Source organism: Grampus griseus (genome assembly GCF_964374135.1).
Source record: "Grampus griseus genome assembly, chromosome: 20".
Classification (NCBI taxonomy): Eukaryota; Metazoa; Chordata; class Mammalia; order Artiodactyla; family Delphinidae; genus Grampus; species Grampus griseus.
The window spans coordinates 6,308,948-6,325,473 of record NC_139014.1 but is presented as its reverse complement, the minus strand read 5'-3'; the positions used below and the strand labels follow the sequence as shown (position 1 = coordinate 6,325,473).

General features: G+C 58.4%; 2 protein-coding genes across 2 annotated transcripts; one reads left to right on the top strand and one right to left on the bottom strand.

The window, feature by feature from the left end:
* Nucleotides 1-4,118: 4,118 nt before the first annotated feature.
* GPR142 (G protein-coupled receptor 142) lies at nt 4,119-6,716 on the bottom strand (the record flags this gene model as incomplete). The annotated part of the gene is given in 4 exon segments (XM_082678771.1): nt 4,119-4,990; nt 5,634-5,792; nt 6,625-6,676; nt 6,678-6,716. Coding segments are annotated over 4 exon segments (1,122 nt in total).
* A 4,619-nt stretch (nt 6,717-11,335) lies between these two features.
* Nucleotides 11,336-15,748, top strand: BTBD17 (BTB domain containing 17; the record flags this gene model as incomplete). The annotated part of the gene is made up of 3 exons (XM_082679158.1): nt 11,336-11,507; nt 13,124-13,400; nt 14,674-15,748. Exons 1-3 carry the CDS (start codon nt 11,423-11,425, stop codon nt 15,746-15,748), a joined length of 1,437 nt encoding a protein of 478 aa, XP_082535284.1. The 5' UTR covers nt 11,336-11,422.
* Nucleotides 15,749-16,526: the final 778 nt, after the last annotated feature.

Here is a 16,526-nt window from a genome sequence, read left to right as displayed (position 1 = left end):
TAGATAGGAGACAGCTACCTGCCAGCCAAGGGAAAAGGTTTCAGAAGACACCAAACCTGCCAACACCTTGCTCTTGGACTTCCAGCGTCCAGAACCTTAAGAAAATGAATTTCTGTTGTTTAAGCCACTCAGTCTATGGCTTTTTTGTTGTTGTTGAGGCAGCCCAGAAAACAAATAGACATGGATGTAGAGACCAGAAGACAGCAAAAATCATATATAGACTTGGAAAGATGTGAAAGACACTAGAAAAATCATTGTCTTTAAATATTAACAAAGGGTTAAAAAATAGAACATAAGATCAACTGACAAATTGTGTGTGGGGTGGGGGTTGGGGGGGCGACCTGTAAGGAAAAAACTTAGAATTCCAAAAAGGATTTCCATTAGCCAAGCTATTTCAGCAGATGGGATGGAGGCGAGAAGGGTAACCCACACCCCTGCTGTCTTGTTCTCCAGAAGCCATTGAGAGTTTGACAATAGAAATGCATAAAGGAAACGTGAGCAGTTTTGTGTTTTTTTTTAAGAATTTTAGAAATTTCATGTCATGTCTGAATCATTTATATTAACATATTTCTATATAAATAAGCCAAAGAAAGTTTAGTATTAGTTGTTTTGTTTGTTTGTTTGTTTACACTGCAGGTTCTTATTAGTCATCAAGAGCAGTTTTAAGAATACTTTTCATTCCCATTTCAGTGACATGCTTGTCACAGTGACGATCTCGTCCTTTTATTAAAAGTTACGAAAATAGGGCTTCCCTGGTGGTGCAGTGGTTGAGAGTCCACCTGCCGATGCAGGGGACACAGGTTCGTGCCCCGGTCCGGGAAGATCCCACGTGCCGCGGAGCGGCTGGGCCCGTGGGCCACGGCCGCTGAGCGTGCGCGTCCGGAGCCTGTGCCCGGCAACGGGAGAGGCCACAACAGTGAGAGGCCCGCGTACCACAAAAGAAAAAAAAAAGTTACAAAAATATTAAAAAGGAACTGCTACCTAATGCATCTTATTAGAGAAATATGATATTGGTTCCTGAATCTGTTAAGTCCAGAACCAAAAAGTTACAAGTGATGCAAGCAGCCCTGAAGCTGCCCTTCCTCTAATCTTCTGCACCTGAGACCACCTGCAAGGTGACGGGTGGACTGAGAAGGAAACAGGGACCAGTAGACATGAATTTGAGTCTCAGTGGTGTTCTTGACCAGCTTAGGGCCACGTGCATATCACTGAACCTCTCTGTGCCTCCGTTTCCTCTGTCTGTAAAATGGTCGCAATACTCAGTATTCTGGGTTATTTGAAAACACTGATGTCGCTTCAGCCTGTGGGTACAAGTGAGGTCACATCAATAGGGACACCCACGTTCCCATGGCTTGAATCCCCCACCAGTGCAGAATGCTACCTGCCTCAATAGAGCCTCCTCACCTGTTTCTGGAACTACCTGGTTTCCCTGGTGTTTGGGGACAGGTGAGTGAATCTTTCTGTCTCCTTGAAGACAGCCCACCAGCCAGCTGAAAGAGGCTTCCCATCTTCATTTATTTTTCTTGGCTGTGCTACATAGCACACGGGATCCTAGTTCCCTGACCAGGGATTGAACCCATGCCCCCTGCAGTGGCAGCACAAAGTTCCAACCACTGGACCACCAGGAAAGTCCCAGGCTTCCAGTCTTGCCCCACCACAGTTGCCTTCCATGCCAAGGGTACCCCCTGGTACTGGGCAGCTCTCCTGCAGGGCCCCACAGGTTTCGTATAGAGGGGGAGGGGGGTCTCTCCCTCAAGACATTCCATTTGATTCTGCATCAAAAGCACCTATCCTCCGTAGGGTGGACTTGGCCCCTGGGGCTGGGCTGGGGAAGGCCTCCTCTCACCTTCTTGTGCCCCTTCTTGGGGTACCTGGATTTGCACCCCCCCCCCCTTAAGCAAGGAATGAAGCTCTGGTGCATCAGCTCTACCCACGGACACGTCTGTGCGCACATAGTGCTACCAAACCAAACTTGATTCCACTTGCCTGCTCACAGTAAAGCCAATCTACTGACACTGGTTGTGGTGAAGGAAAGTGCAACGTTTATTGCAGGGCACCAAGCAAGGAGTCCAGGCAGCTAGGGCTTAAAAGGCCCGAACTCCTTGTCTGGTATGTTAAATTACAAGGAAATACATTTATTGGAAAAAAGAAAACAGTCAAACAAGACAAAATAATAATAGTTTCATCGTTAAGCAAAGTCAAGGACCTTTAGTTCCTCCTCAAGGCCTATAGATAATACTCTGTGCCAAGTCCTCTGAGCTGTTTTGCAGAGACTGAAACCCCTACCAGGTGGAAGAAATTAACTGTATGCTGCCCACAAGCATGTAGACTCCAGACCAATTGGAAACAGAAGGTTGATGATGTTGATTACCTCACTACCCACCAATCAGAAGAGTGTCCACGAGCTGATCACTCACCCTGCAACCTTCTCCCTCACCCTGTCTAAAAACCGTTCCCTAAAAGCCATCGGGGAGTTGCAGCCTTCTGAGCATTAGCCGCCTGGACTCCTTGCTTGGCGCACTGCGATCAATGCTGCCCTTTCCTTCACCACAACCGGGTGTCAGTAGATTGGCTTGACTGTGAGCAGGCAAGCGGACCCAAGTTTGCTTCAGTGACCATGGGGGAATCTGCCATGCCCCAGACCCACTCAGGGCCAGCTGAGACCTTGCTGTGGCAAAAGTGATGGGACTTCCAGGTCCTCAATCCTCTCTCTCAACTCCTGGGACCAGAGGTGTCTCAGGATTCAGAATTTTTCAGAATAGAGAAAGGTAATGTATGGTTTAGATAAAGTAACAGATCTCTATTCCGGCAGGGTGTAGGGCGTGGTCGCAAAATCACGCCCGCTGAGAGTCTGCAGCGGAACCTATGCAGTGGGACAACACCAAGACATATGTGGTCTTGTATCTATTCTGGTGTGTTTGTGGCAAACTCAGGAAAACGGTCTTGGTTTTCAGAGTTTTTGGAGTTTAGAATTGTGGATAAAGGATTGGGGACCTGCCTTTTCCTCCTTCTGGGTGTGGCTGAAAGTCCCTTCCTGGACATTTCTGCTGTGGGGAGAAGTAGAGAGGATAGGGGGAAAGCCAAGTGCATTTATTTTGCACCGACTGTTTGCCCAGCACAGAACTGGCTCTTTCCCTTCTGTGATCCCATTAAGGGGTTGCGTGCCTGTGGGGGCCCGCCTGGACCTCACGTTCAGGGGAAAGGTCAGCTCAGTCTGGTCTAAAAGCAGAGAGCAGACGGCTAATGTGTTTACCCAGTGCCTGGAGCAGGTGGGAGGTTTGTCTGCTAATCTCTCCCAGCTGCCTCTCCCGGTTGGCATGGCTGAAAGGAGGGAGGCTGGGAGGGGCCAAGCAGAGCCCCTCAGAGTCTCAGATCGGCGGAGCCATCTCCCTTCCTCCCCTTGGTGGAGAAAGAGGCTTCTTCTCCAAGAGGAGTGAGCTTAGGGGTGTGGCCGGGAGGCCCCTTCCGCTCTCCTGGCCCCTGAGCTAAGAGGACATTTTCTTTCTTAGTCCTGGTCCTCAGCAACTATGGAAAGTGCCTCCCCAGGGCTGTTCTGGGGCCCTGAACCTGTTCTGGCTCCAGGGCAGGGATTTAATCAGTCCAGGATGCTAGAGACCCCAGAGGTTATGTCGCCCCAGGGCTGGGGCATTGAATCTGCTTCAGACCACTCCCTTTCAAAAAAAAAAAAAAAAAAGACCACTCCCTTTCTCAGGCAGCCCGTCTCCCATTGTTCAGCCCCCTGCATTTGGTTCCCGCAGCCCAGGAAAGGCCTGGAATCCAGCAGACATCTCCCTTTCTCCCTGGCATTGCCACTAGAAGCCGGAGAAGTAATCAACTCAGGGAATGAGAGGTGGGCTCCAGGAAGGGGTGGGCTGGAAACAACTCATATTCATCCATCCATCCATCCATCTATCCATCTATTCAGTCACTCACTCATTCATTCATTCATTCAACCAACACTAATTTAGCTTCCTGGGAAGCCACCCCTGAAGGAAGGAGCCTCTCCTTTCATCCCCAGATTGCAAAGTAGGGTACTGATAAAGTTTTGTGGAAGCAACCACAAAGACCCCAGGAATCTGGCTGTGAGCCGCCCCAAGCTCCCTGCATGGGCTCCTCCTCTACAGTCCTGCCCCTTTGGGCAGTCCTGCAGGCTTCAGCACAGGTTCCGCCACCACGCCCGCTGGCTGTGACCCCAGGGTGCAGGGCAGGTGGGCGTCATGGATGACCTCCTGGACAGTGGCCCGGAAGGTCTTGCTCACAAAGGAGTACAGCCCAAAGTTGACGGCTGTGTTGAGCATGGCTGCCATGTTGGCCACATCCAAGGCCAGGTGGACCCTCCAGTCCCGGTAGACGGGGGCCACGTACAGGTGGTAGAGCATGACAAAGATGCGGGGCGCCCAAAGGAGGGCGAAGAGCGTGGTGACACCCAGGAGGATGGCGGTGCTCTTGCCCACCCGGGGCCGAGGCCCGCTCTGGCCCCTTCTCTGTAGCTGGCAGACAATGGCCGAGTTGGCGACCAGGAAAACGCCGCAAGGGATGAAATAGACGATGAGGCAGTGAGCCCACTTGAGGACCTTGTCCAGTGTGCTGGGGGGGTCCTCGTCCCTCCACACGTCCATCCACCAGTAGAAGGGGACGCCAGTCAGCAGGGCAGCACCAAGGACAGCAGCGATGGCCCGCCGGGTCCGGCCTGGGGATGAGGTGGCCCGATGGTGCAGGGGGTGGCACAGGGCGCTGTACCGGTCGACCGTGAGCAGGACGGCGATCCAGACTGAGGCGTGGTTGGCAGCAAACTCCAGGATGTTAGCCGCGCGCACCACAGCCTGGGGCACCTTTCGGGCCAGCACTGCTCCCTGTAGGAGGAAGCCCACGAACACGATGACTACCTGGGTGATGACATCCGAGGCCGTGAGCGCCAGAAGGTAGTAGTAGGAGGGCTTCCTGGTCCTGGCGGCGAGGCGGGCCAGGGCCACTGTGGTCAGGAGGTTGACTGATGGCAACCGAGGTCAGGGAGGGGAGAGGTCAGAGGCGTTAGAAGGGCTCCTCGGATTTGCTTTCTCATCGTCCCTCCCCACCTGCTGGTTCTGGCTTTTCTTTTCCTCTTTCCAGACCCTTCTTAAACCTCACTTTGTCCGGAAGGGTAATCAGATCAGCCCTGCCTTGTCCAGTCATGCGCCGTAGGCCACTGCCTTATACACTAGCTTCCCTGGCAACGGGCACAGGGATGGGCAGTTCCCTAATTCCACCCGTCCTTTCCTGCATCCACACCCCACCCGACCCCCAGCTCTGCTCTCTGAACGCAGTGGATGGTACAGGAAGCTTTTGATGGAGCTGGGGGCGGTCATGCACGAACTTAGTCATCCTAGGAGGTGCCCATTCCTGGGGGTAGAAGGGGGCTGTCTGCTGTGGTGAAAACTTGGGTTTAGCTATAGAGCACCCCAACTCCTGGCCCCTCACTTTTACTCCCCACTATGCTTGGCTTTCCAGTGACCCAGATCACCCCACAAAGGCAAGGAGAGCCCTGGGGTCTATGATCCTGGGTTTCAGGGGTCAGCCCAGAGGATTGGCACCCATTGAAGGAGGACTCCAACTTCTGGGCAACCCCAGGACCCCAGACCCAGCTCCCCACTCACCAGGCAGCCCCAGGCCCAGCAGGACGCTGTAGTAGATGACAGGGATGACCCCGGCCACACACGGGGACCTCTCTGGGATCTCCGGCCAATGGCCTTCAAACTCCTGGCTCAGCCCGCTGCCATTGGGTGTGAGCATTGGCGTCACCTGTAGCTGGCCCGCTAGGAAGCACAGAGGGTGGGTTAGAGCATTTGGTTCGTTTCCAGCCTGGCCTGGCAGCAGCCCTACCCTGCCCCTGACCCTGAGGGCTTTACTCACCCCCACTCTGTGCAGACCCTGTGGTCAGGCCCAGCCAAACGGTAACGCTTCCAGCCAAGCACACTCCACCCCAGCCCACCCCGCAGTGGCCCGGCTCCCCCCGCTGGCGGGAGGAAGCACTTGTTGGCATTTCTTGCTGACACGGAGATTATTTCTCGATCATATTTGCTCCTGGTGGGTCTTCAGCCTGCAAAGCAGGGCCCTAAACGGGCTGCTAGTCACGGTCAGGAGGGGGTTTGGGGGTGGGGCCCTGGGCCTTGCTCCAGGCGGCCTGAGCCAGAGGGTCTGCACCGGCGCTTGGGCAGCTGTGTTTTTAAAGCGTCCCAGGTGACCCTGACCCACAGTAACTCACGGCAGCTGCACTCTGCCAACAGCCACCCCCCTCTTTAAGGAGAGACGTTACTAAGTTCCGCTCCTTTCTACGCTCGAGGTCACCCTCTCCTAGTGCTATCGGAGCTGGAATGGCCCCGGTTTTCAGACTGGGAAACTGAGTCCAGAGGGGGTAAGGTGACCTGCCTGCTGTCACACGCAGCTGGCAGGTGGCCAGTCTGGGATAAGGACCTTCCTCATGCTCTGGTCCCTGCCTCTCTTAGTCCACACTTCAGGAGTCTAGGTTCCACCTTCCAGCTTTTGACGTTTCCATATCCGCTTCCAGCTCCCCTCTCCCGGACTCTAGATTCCTCACTGGCCCTTCCACCTTACTGTCCCTGCCCACCCTGGCCCCAGACACTTTACCTGTCTCTTGTCCTGCAAGCCGCATGCTCCTGGGTGCTGAGTCCTGGGTCACCCCGTGGCTTTTTCCGGTGGTCCCAGCAGCGCGCTCTCATCATCGCCAGCTCTCTGAGCGGTTGTTTGCCCCAGGATTATTCCAGCGGTGCAGACGGAGCCTGACGGTCGGTGCAGGGAGGTGGGGTGGAGGGGGGAGGGAGGAGGGGGAAGGGGAGGGCGGGGCAGAGGCCCGGAGCAAACCAGGATGGGGAGGGTGCACAGGCAGGGGAGGGGCGAGGCTGGGAGGCAGACCTTGGGGCGGGGGGTAGCATCAGGGCTCTGGTTGGGCTGCCTCGTGCTCCAGGGCACTCTGGGAACCGGCCTGGCCTCGGTCTGGCAGTCAAACCCTGGGCGTGAGGCGTTTGGGGAAAGGCAGACAGATTCCAGGAGCTGACTCAGAGGGGGCTGGGGGGAGGGAACCCGTGCTGGGGAGGGAGAGCTGAGGCTGCCCTGGGCAGGACCCAGATCTGGAGCGAAGCCCCATGGGCCAGATTTGAAGCAGTCAGTGCCGCGGTGGCTGCGGGTGGTGGGACGAGAAGGAGACTACCCTGGCGGGCTGTTGGCCTGGAAGGATGGCAGGAAGCCATGCCCAGTGCTGGCTGTGACGACCAGGCCAGCGGAAGCCTGACCAGGCTGCCAACAGCGCTGGGAAACCCAGACCCAGCGGCTCCTTGCAAGCCGTTGTTTTCCTGGCCGTGGTGAAATGGACCATCCTTTAAGGAAAATTAGTCACCGGCAGATCAACACCATCCGGCGTGGCTTGCGCCCTGGAGAGGCTGGAACCTGTGCCCGGCCGGCTCCCCAGCCCCATGCGGGGAAGAGCGACCGGTGCAGCCCACGGAGGGCACCCGGGACAACGTGTGGAGTGGCTCAAGGAGAGCTGAGGCCCAGCCAGCACTCGCTTCCCACGCTCACCCTCTGGGAACGTCCCAGAGCTGGTTTCCCTACGTTAGATCCCACTTCCTGGGCTGGAGCTACCTGGACGCCCACCCCCAGCCTCACCTCCATGCGCAGCCCTGGAACTCACAGAGGCCTTGCTGACCCCTGCTGGCTGGGGCCTGACCCTGAAGTCCTCCGAGAGCCCTCTGGCTTTGGCCAGGTCCCCTGGGTGGCACAGTGGGACCAGAGTAGGCACTACCCACTCAGGTCCCCAGGCAGAGTGTCCAGGACTCCAGCCCCAGAGGGTGCGAGGAGCACAGGTAATTCCTCAGGCCACCACCTCCCTGCGCCAGGACGCTGTGGATGAGCAGGGGGCCGTTCACAGCCGGGTGTGAGGGTCTCTGCTGACATTTCCTGAGGACCTACCCTGTCCTACACGTGTCACCCTCCCGGCAGCCCCTCAAGCTAACTCAGGTTACCTCCGTTTCACACAAGAGGGGACCGAGGCTCAGAGAAGGCCAGCAACTCCGCTAAGCCCACAGAGCTAGCAAGTGGAGGTTGGAAATTGAACGTGGGTTTGTCCCTCCCCCAGAGCTGTTCGCTGGTCACTCGCTCCCACCATCTGCTCTCCGGAAGAGCAGGGGCTGAGGCAGCACGAGGCCACTGTGAGCTCGGGCTTTACGGGCAGAGGAAGTGGGCCAGGCGGACAGCACTCGGATGCGGAAGGCCCTCCAGTCGGGCGACAGCAGGATGGAGGCAGGAAGGCAGGTGTGCCACCGCGGGACAGCCCGGCTTCAGGGGAAGCTTTCAGTATCATGTCAGTTACTTCAGGGCGCAATTCCTTCCTGTGTAGCATCGCTGTGCGCCCCTGAATCCACGTGGCCTGGAACCTAAGCTCAGGATTCGCTCCTCCCCAATCTAAGCGTTTGGGGGCTCCCTAGCTCAGGAAGGGAGACGTCACAGGTGCAGCTGGGGTGGAGCTGGGGCTGGGAGCCCACCCCTCCGCCGTCCTGTGTCTGATCACTCATGCCACAGATCCAGAAACTCTATATCTGCCCCAAGCTTGCTTCTCCAGCACTAGAGATCCCTTGCCCCACGGGGATCATCTATGGCTACTGAAACATTGGCTACTGAACATTCGTTCAGGTTCTTCCATAAGCTGTTACCCAAAGGGCCGAATGAACTTTTTCGCCAACACAGTAGCTTCCCAGAAAAGACAGTATGGGGCTGTGGAAAGAAAAGTCAAGCAGCAACGCAGCACTTGAATCCTGGCTCTGCCCATTCTGAGCCGTGAAACCTCAGACAAGTCCCTTGAGTTATAGATACCCTTGCCTCGGGTGGGAAGCGACACTGCTCTCTGTTCTAGCTCAGAGTTGCTCTCAAGGAATTATGGAGCTTCCAGATCGACAGGGCAAAATGAAACAGATTGTCTCAGATCTTCCATCTCCAAGATTGGGCAGGGCGAACGCCCTCCTTCTTCTCTCCAGCTCCAAGACTCTCACGCACACCACACACACAAACACACGCACGCAGGGAATTCCCTGGCAGCCCAGTGGTTAGGACGCCGCGCTTCCACTGTAGGGGGCACGGGTTCGATCCCTGGTCAGGGAAATAAGATCATGCATGCTGTGCGGTGTGGCCAAAACAAAACACACGCATGCACACCTACACACCACACACACATACACGTGTGCAGACATACATAGCGCGCACACACACACACACTCCAGAAAACCTCAGACTAAGAAAATGAGAACGGAGGATGCGTATTCCTGGAAAGCCAGTTTCTAAATCAGAAGAGGGGTTTCAGGGATAACAGAAGTTAGAGCTAGTAAGAGGTGGAGCCTCTCAGAGATGGGGAGTCAGAGGTGACCCTCCTGAGTCTTCTTGGTAACCTGGGACCTCCCCGATCCCCGCACACTTGAAATGCCATCCATGTAATTCTAGCAGGTAGACCTTAGCTTGGGGGTGTACATGACAATCGCCGAGATGCTGAGAAGACACGGGTGCCCTGGCTCCTAGGTGGAGTGTGGGAGATTCCAGTGCAGGCAGCCGCACCTCTAGGGGCTGATGCAGCGCCTCAGGGAGGCTGGAGTTAAGACCATTTTCTGAGTAGCGGGTTCTCTTAGCGTCATCTTTTTATCATCAACATTCCTGTCGGAGAGCATTGCACATGGAAGCCGGGATGCCCTCAGAGGCCACGACCCGCATCACACTGAGGCTCTGTTTTTCTGAGCTGGGCCAGGGAGGCGGTGCAGCCCACGGGAAGGGCAGGCAGGCAGCCAGTGGGCAAGGGATGGTGGATCTGGACGAGGGGAACCAGGCGTGAAGGTCAGGACAGCCGGGAGGGGTTTCCGCTGGGCTGGACAGCTACATGTTTGCCAACCCGGACGAGGCAGGTGCCAGACCCACTTCCCGCTCTCTCTCTGGCTCCAGAGAGGGGGGTGGAGCTGTTGGGTCTCTCTGTGCCAGCCCGGGGCAGAAATCAATGCGTGGAGCTGGTCCCTGGCATCCAGAGAGCAAAGGAGGGCACCCACCCATCCCCAGTTAAAGACCCAGCCTCAGGAGAAACTCGGAGCTGGATCTCTCAGGAGCGCACCCCACCTCCACCATTTCAATTCATCAACTTGGAAGGACTCCCTCCCATGGAGATCGGGGCCAGGCCCTACTTGCTTCTGGAAAAGGTGAGGCCTCCCCAGCACCTGCCCACCCATAACACACACCCCTTGGGCTCTAGACGCCACCCTCCTCTCTCTGTTCCTTTGTCCTTAGAAGAGCTCTCCTCTGTACTAACCCAGCTGAAACGGCCACCTAGCTCTCTGCCTGTTTCTCCAACTGTCAGGGTGGGGTACTGGGTCTGCTGTGTGTCTCCCTGGAACTCTGAGATGGGAAAAATTACACTAGGAGGTTGGACAGAAGCTGGTAAAAGAAGCCTTCCAACAAGGTGAACCAAGAGACCGGAGACCTCTTGGGAAGGTGAATTAAAGGAAGGAAGTGACCAGGCATCTCCAGTCCCCATGCCTGCATTTGCGCTGCTTGGGCGGGGGGTGGAATGCCTGCCGAGGACCAGCCTCCAGCGAGGCGGCCAGCTCTGCTCTGGGCAGGGGTGCTCCGTGCAGGGGTGCACAGGCTCGGGTGCAGCTCCTCTATGCCCAGCCCTGCCATCTTAGCTCACCTTGACCCGGGGTGAGGGGTGTGCTGGTCACAGCCCCCACCTCCCTAAAGGCTCATCATCCTCTCAGGAACATTCTTCAAAGAAGAACACGAAAATGCTATCAGTTACCCCGTGGGTCCCTATCTGAGACCCTTGCCCTCCTTTCTGGAGAGCCAGCCCACCCCAAAATGGGAGAGGGGGAGGGGTGGGAGCCTGAGCTGCCGCCGTGTTTCTCTTCCAGGCCCTTCCTTTGCAGCCGGCTCCCCACGGCTCCCCAGCCGTGACGCTGGCAAGCTCGTGCTCTGTGCCAGGGTGGAGGCTGAGCCTGGGATCCGGGGAGGGGGCCGGCGACCCTCTGCGCTGGTGGCGGCCACTGGTTCTGGAGCCCTCTGCCTGCCCTTTGGAGAGCCTTAAACTTCCCAGAAGAGGAATGACTCGCTGTGCCAGGTGGTAGGAGCTATGGGGGAGGGTGCCGGATCCGTCCCCCTCAGGGGCCCACCGGCAGCACAATAGCCCCTGGGGCTGCTGCTCTCTGGCTTAACTCGTTGCCTGGGCAACAGCTGGGGCCCGTTTCCACCAATCCACGGCAGAGGCTGGGTGGTGGGCGGGAAGCCAGCCGGGGAAGGGAGGGCACCAGCCCCTTGGGCGGGACCCTATATAAGGAGGAGGAATGTGAGTGGAGAGGTCTGGGCTTCGCTCTCCCTCCAGTGGGCTTGGGGGCAGGGCACAAAGATGCTTAGGCTGGGCTGCACCAAACCTGGGTCCTGGGCCAGCTTCTGGGCCATCCTGACCCTAGTGGGCCTGGTCGCTCGTGCAGGTGAGTGGGCAGGGGGCAGGGAGAAGGGGCAGGACCTTCCGGCTTTAGCCACACACGGCCAGGAGGGGGCGGTGTCCAGCCAGCCAGGACGGGCGCAGAGTGGATTTGATCACACAGCTCCGTGGAGGAGGGCAGCCTGCCTCCGAGGGGACGAGGGCTGGGCGGGCAGGCAGGCAGGAGTCTCAACGACAAGAAGGCCCTTCCACTGTCCATTGTCCCAGGCAGCTGGGCCCAGCTAGAGGCGAGTGGGGATGCCATCCGCATTTGGGGCCTTCAGTGTGACAGCTTGGAGAGGCGAGGCTGGGAGATAACCTCGGGCTCCTCTCACCCTTTCTTCCTCCCTGTCTCCCTCTTGCTTTACACAAAGATGCTCTGCTCTCCTGTGAGTGTCCTCTCCAAGAGCGCACATGGGCCTCGGGACTCGTGTGTGTGTGTGTGTGTGAGAGTGCGTGTGTGTGCATGTGTGTGAGTGCATGTGTGTGTGTGTGTGCGCGCGTGCGCTGCGGGGTAGGTGTGCCCATCTGCTGCTGTCAGCTCCTCACACTGTGCTCCGCTTGGAGAAGCTGCTGGCAGTGTTTTCTGTCATTGAGTTTTCTGTCACCGAGGGCATGTCCCCAGCTGACCCTCACGGTATCCCTGGAAACATGCGAGAAGGGCCCAGCGCGCCCAGCCTGCAAGGCGGGAACACCAGCCTCAAGGCACAGGTACCCCGAGAGTCCTGTCCAGGACAAGCTGGCCCTCTGTGCTTTCTCTGGTCTCCCGCAGGCCAGTGGAGACGGGACCCAGGAGGGCTGCTGGGCCTGGAAGCAGCTTCCCCTGCAGGCTGCAGCCTCCTCTCACAGCCAGGCCCTCCCCTCCCACTCAGCGCTGGGGCTGATCCTCGGGCCCCCCACCCCCCAGCTTGCCAAGCCCATCCTCTTCCAGGGCCTCTGGCAGGCTCCTTCTCAACGCTTCCTCAGGGAGCCTGTCTCTGATTCCTGCACCTGAAGGAGCTGCCCCCCCACTGCTATCACCTCCCTTATTTACCACAATCGAAAGCTAGAGTGCTTCCTTGTGTATTTGTTGCCTGTCTAAGGAGCTTGTGCTTTGACGAGTGTAAGAAGCTGGCTTGTTTTGTTCACTGCGCTATTCTGAGCTCCCAGGAGCGTGTCTGGCTTGTAGTAAGTGCTCAGTTTGTTAGTGACTGCACTCCTTTGGACAACTCTTCCGAGGGGTGAGGTGCACAGTTCCTCAGGATGTGAGATGGGGGGGAACCAAGAGGTTCCTCGACCCCCGCCTAGGGGTCTGGCATCATGGAGACCAGCTCTGGACACTTTGTCCCACGCCGGGTCACGAGCTCTCCCCACCAGGAATCTGCCCACCTTCCAAGAGCATCCTCTCAGGGTCTGCTCAGGGTCAGGTTTACAAGCTTCCCCACCCAGGATGTGCTTGTGTGCACACACGTGCATCCACGCACTTCATGGGCACAAACAGGTGAGCACACAGCCTCCCCAGGCTCATCCACTCTCTGCCCACATCCAACCACATGCATGTCCAGCTGGCCCCTCTGCAACCCCAGCATGCTGCCCGGGACCCGGGTGCCTTCTCAGGCTGTGCCGTGTTCCTTCCTGCTGCAGCCCAGAAAACCGATGTCGGCGGGGAGTCAACGGGCACCTCCATCAACCACTCCCAGACGCTGCTCCAACGCCTGCAGGAGCTGCTGCGGCAGGGCAATGCCAGCGACGTGGTGCTGCGGGTCCAGGCTGCGGGCACCGACGAGGTCCGAGTCTTCCACGCCCACCGCCTGCTGCTGGGACTGCACAGTGAGCTGTTCCGGGAGCTGTTGAGTAACCAGAGCGAGGTGGTGCTGCAGGAGCCCCGGGACGGTGCTGCTGTCTTTGACAAGTTCATCAGGTGGGGAAGGATCAGGGGGAAGACTCCAGGACTTTCCAAGCCCCTGGCTTCTCCACTCACAGGGTGATGGGAGCCCTGGATCCTAGCAGACATCATGCCCATTCCCTGGATGTCATTAGGATGACCGTGCAACCGCCTCCTTCTTCCCTCCTTCCACTGCACTCCTGCAAAATGCAGCGTGACTCCCCTGCCCTTGCCTGGAGGCTCTGTGTGGTTTGATGTCACTTCCCAGTTACCCTCAGAGCTGTTTCCAAATCTGGCCCTGAGAGCTTTTAAAAACTGTAGATTCCCGGGCCCCACCCTGGGTCCTGGGCTTCCCGTCTAGGGTTGGGCCAAGCAGTCGTTTCTTTCCTTTCTTAAAAAAATATTTATTTATTTATTTGGCTGCGCCGGGTCTTAGTTGTGGCACGTGGGATCTTTAGCTGCAGCATGTGGGATCCAGCTCCCTGACCAGGGATCGAACCCACCCCCCGCGTTGGGAGCACAGAGTCTTAGCCACTGGACCACCAGAGAAGTCCCCCAAGCAGTCGTTTCTTATTTTAATGTCTCCGGGTGGCTTTGGTGTCTGGCCCCGTCTTGAACCAGAGGGCTAGGGAGCTAAAAACGTTAGCCATCTCTCTGCCCCATCTCCTGCCTCCTGCTAGTGGGGCACCATTCACACTCTAGCCTGAGAAAGTGACCCTAATGTGACGGCTTAGATAAGATGGCTGCAGAATTCGGGTCATTGCTTCCAACTTCCGGGCAACGGGAAGAGGGATAACACAGAAGGGCCAAAGGGTCTCCCCGCCACCCCAGTCAGTTCTATTTAACCAGCCTTCCCCCAATCCCACTCTGTGCCTCTGCGGACATCTCATTGGCTAGAATTCAGTCACGTGCCCGCACTCGCTCTAAGGGAGCCTGGGAAACATCTTTTAGTCCCAGAGGCAAACAGCGAAGTGAAATGGCTTGCCCACTCTCATAGCGAGCAGCTGGCGGCATGGGAGTCCAGATAGTAAACCTCGCAATGGCAGGCGCTACATCTGTCTTCTTCAAGCACAGAGCTCGGCACGTAGTAGGTGCTCAATACATGCATGCTATTTCCATGTCCCCACGAGAAACGGAAAGAAGAGGCCATGAGGTCGGATGGGCCTGGGAGGGCCCTTCTGTTGGCGCCCTTGACCATGATGGTCTCTGACCAAGGCCGGGGCCCTCTGGACCCAGAAAGCGGCTCTGGGTGGGGTCGGGGTGGGCCCGCCCGCCCTGACCGCGCCCCATCTCTGCGCCTCTCCGGCAGGTACCTCTACTGCGGCGAACTGATCGTGCTGCTGGCGCAGGCCATCCCCCTGCACAGGCTGGCCACCAAGTACGGCGTGTCCTCCCTGCAGCGGGGCGTGGCCGACTACATGCGCGCGCACCTGGCGGGCGGTGCGGGTCCGGCGGTGGGCTGGTACCACTACGCGGTGAGCACCGGGGACGAGGCCCTGCGCCAGAGCTGCCTGCAGTTCCTGGCCTGGAACCTGTCGGCCGTGGCGGGGAGCGCCGAGTGGGGCGCAGTGAGCCCCGAGCTGCTGGCGCAGCTGCTGCCGCGCTCGGACCTGGTGCTGCAGGACGAGCTGGAGCTGTTCCACGCGCTGGAGGCGTGGCTGGGCCGCGCGCGGCCGCCCCCCGCCGTGGCCGAGCGGGCGCTGCGCTCCATCCGCTACCCCATGATCCCGCCGGCGCAGCTGTTCCAGCTGCAGGCGCGCTCGGCAGCCCTGGCGCGCCACGGCCCGGCGGTGGCCGACCTCCTGCTGCAGGCCTACCAGTTCCACGCCGCCTCGCCGCTGCACTATGCCAAGTTCTTCGACGTCAACGGCAGCTCCTTCCTGCCCCGCAACTACCTCGCGCCCGCGTGGGGCGCCCCGTGGGTCATCAACAACCCGGCCCGCGACGATCGCAGCACCAGCTTCCAGACGCAGCTGGGCCCCAGCGGCCACGACTCGGGCCGCCGGGTCACGTGGAACGTGCTCTTCTCGCCGCGCTGGCTGCCCGTCAGCCTGCGGCCCGTCTACGCGGATGCCGCGGGCACCGCGCTGCCCCTCGCGCGCCCCGAGGACGGCCGGCCGCGGCTCGTGGTCACGCCGGCCAGCAGCGGCGGCGACGCGGCGGGCGTGAGCTTCCAGAAGACCGTGCTGGTGGGGACGCGCCAGCACGGCCGCCTGCTGGTCCGCCACGCCTACAGCTTTCACCAGAGCAGCGAGGAGGCCGGCGACTTCCTGGCGCACGCCGACCTGCAGCGGCGCAACTCCGAGTACCTGGTGGAGAACGCCCTGCACCTGCACCTCATCGTGAAGCCCGTCTACCACCCCCTCATCCGGACCCCCAAGTAGCCAAGCGGGGCCCGGGGCGGGAAGCTCGGCGTCCCTGAGGCCTCTGGATCGGGAAATACAGGCCCGGCAGAGATGGGCCAGAGGGACCAGGAGTGGCATGGCCAGTGGAGGTGCCCACCCTGGCCCCTTGGGTGGAATCCAGCTGAGGGGTGGTAGACCAGATGCCTGGTTTCAGGAGCTGATTTCATGCTGACTTGAAGGTAACACGGTAGAATAAACCAATGCTCAGAGAGGCGAGGGGATGATTAAACCACCCAGTTCATGGGTAAAAGCCGTCCAAGGAGGGCTGCACAGGTCAGGGGCTCCCCATCTTTCTTTAGCTTTTCCCTGAGGGCCCCACCTCCACAGGGAACAGGGCAGGTAAGAGCATCCAGCTGGTCACGGCACTGGGTACCACTGTGGGAGCTTCTCACCCTGAAGCTGGGGGGCTTAGCTGAGCAACTTCTGAGTCCCGACTTGCAGGGGGTAACCACTTCATTTGGCTTGTGGACCACCCCAAGTCTCTGGCCTCTCCTGGGAGGGGGTCTGGGGAGGGGGGAAGGCTGGGGGGAGGGGATGTGAATGGGCCTTACAGCCCCGCCCTTCCTGGGGAAAGACCTCAGGGTCTAGAGGAAAACTGCTTTCCCCCAGGTGTTTGTAGGTTGGTGCTGTACAACCAGCCAGAGGGCACTAGGGGGTGGTGGTGGTGGTGGGAGGGGAGTTGGGTTGAATCTTAATCAGTCATGGCCACCCCACATTTCAGACAAGGTCTAGTTTCCAGCACAACCATCAAGACTCA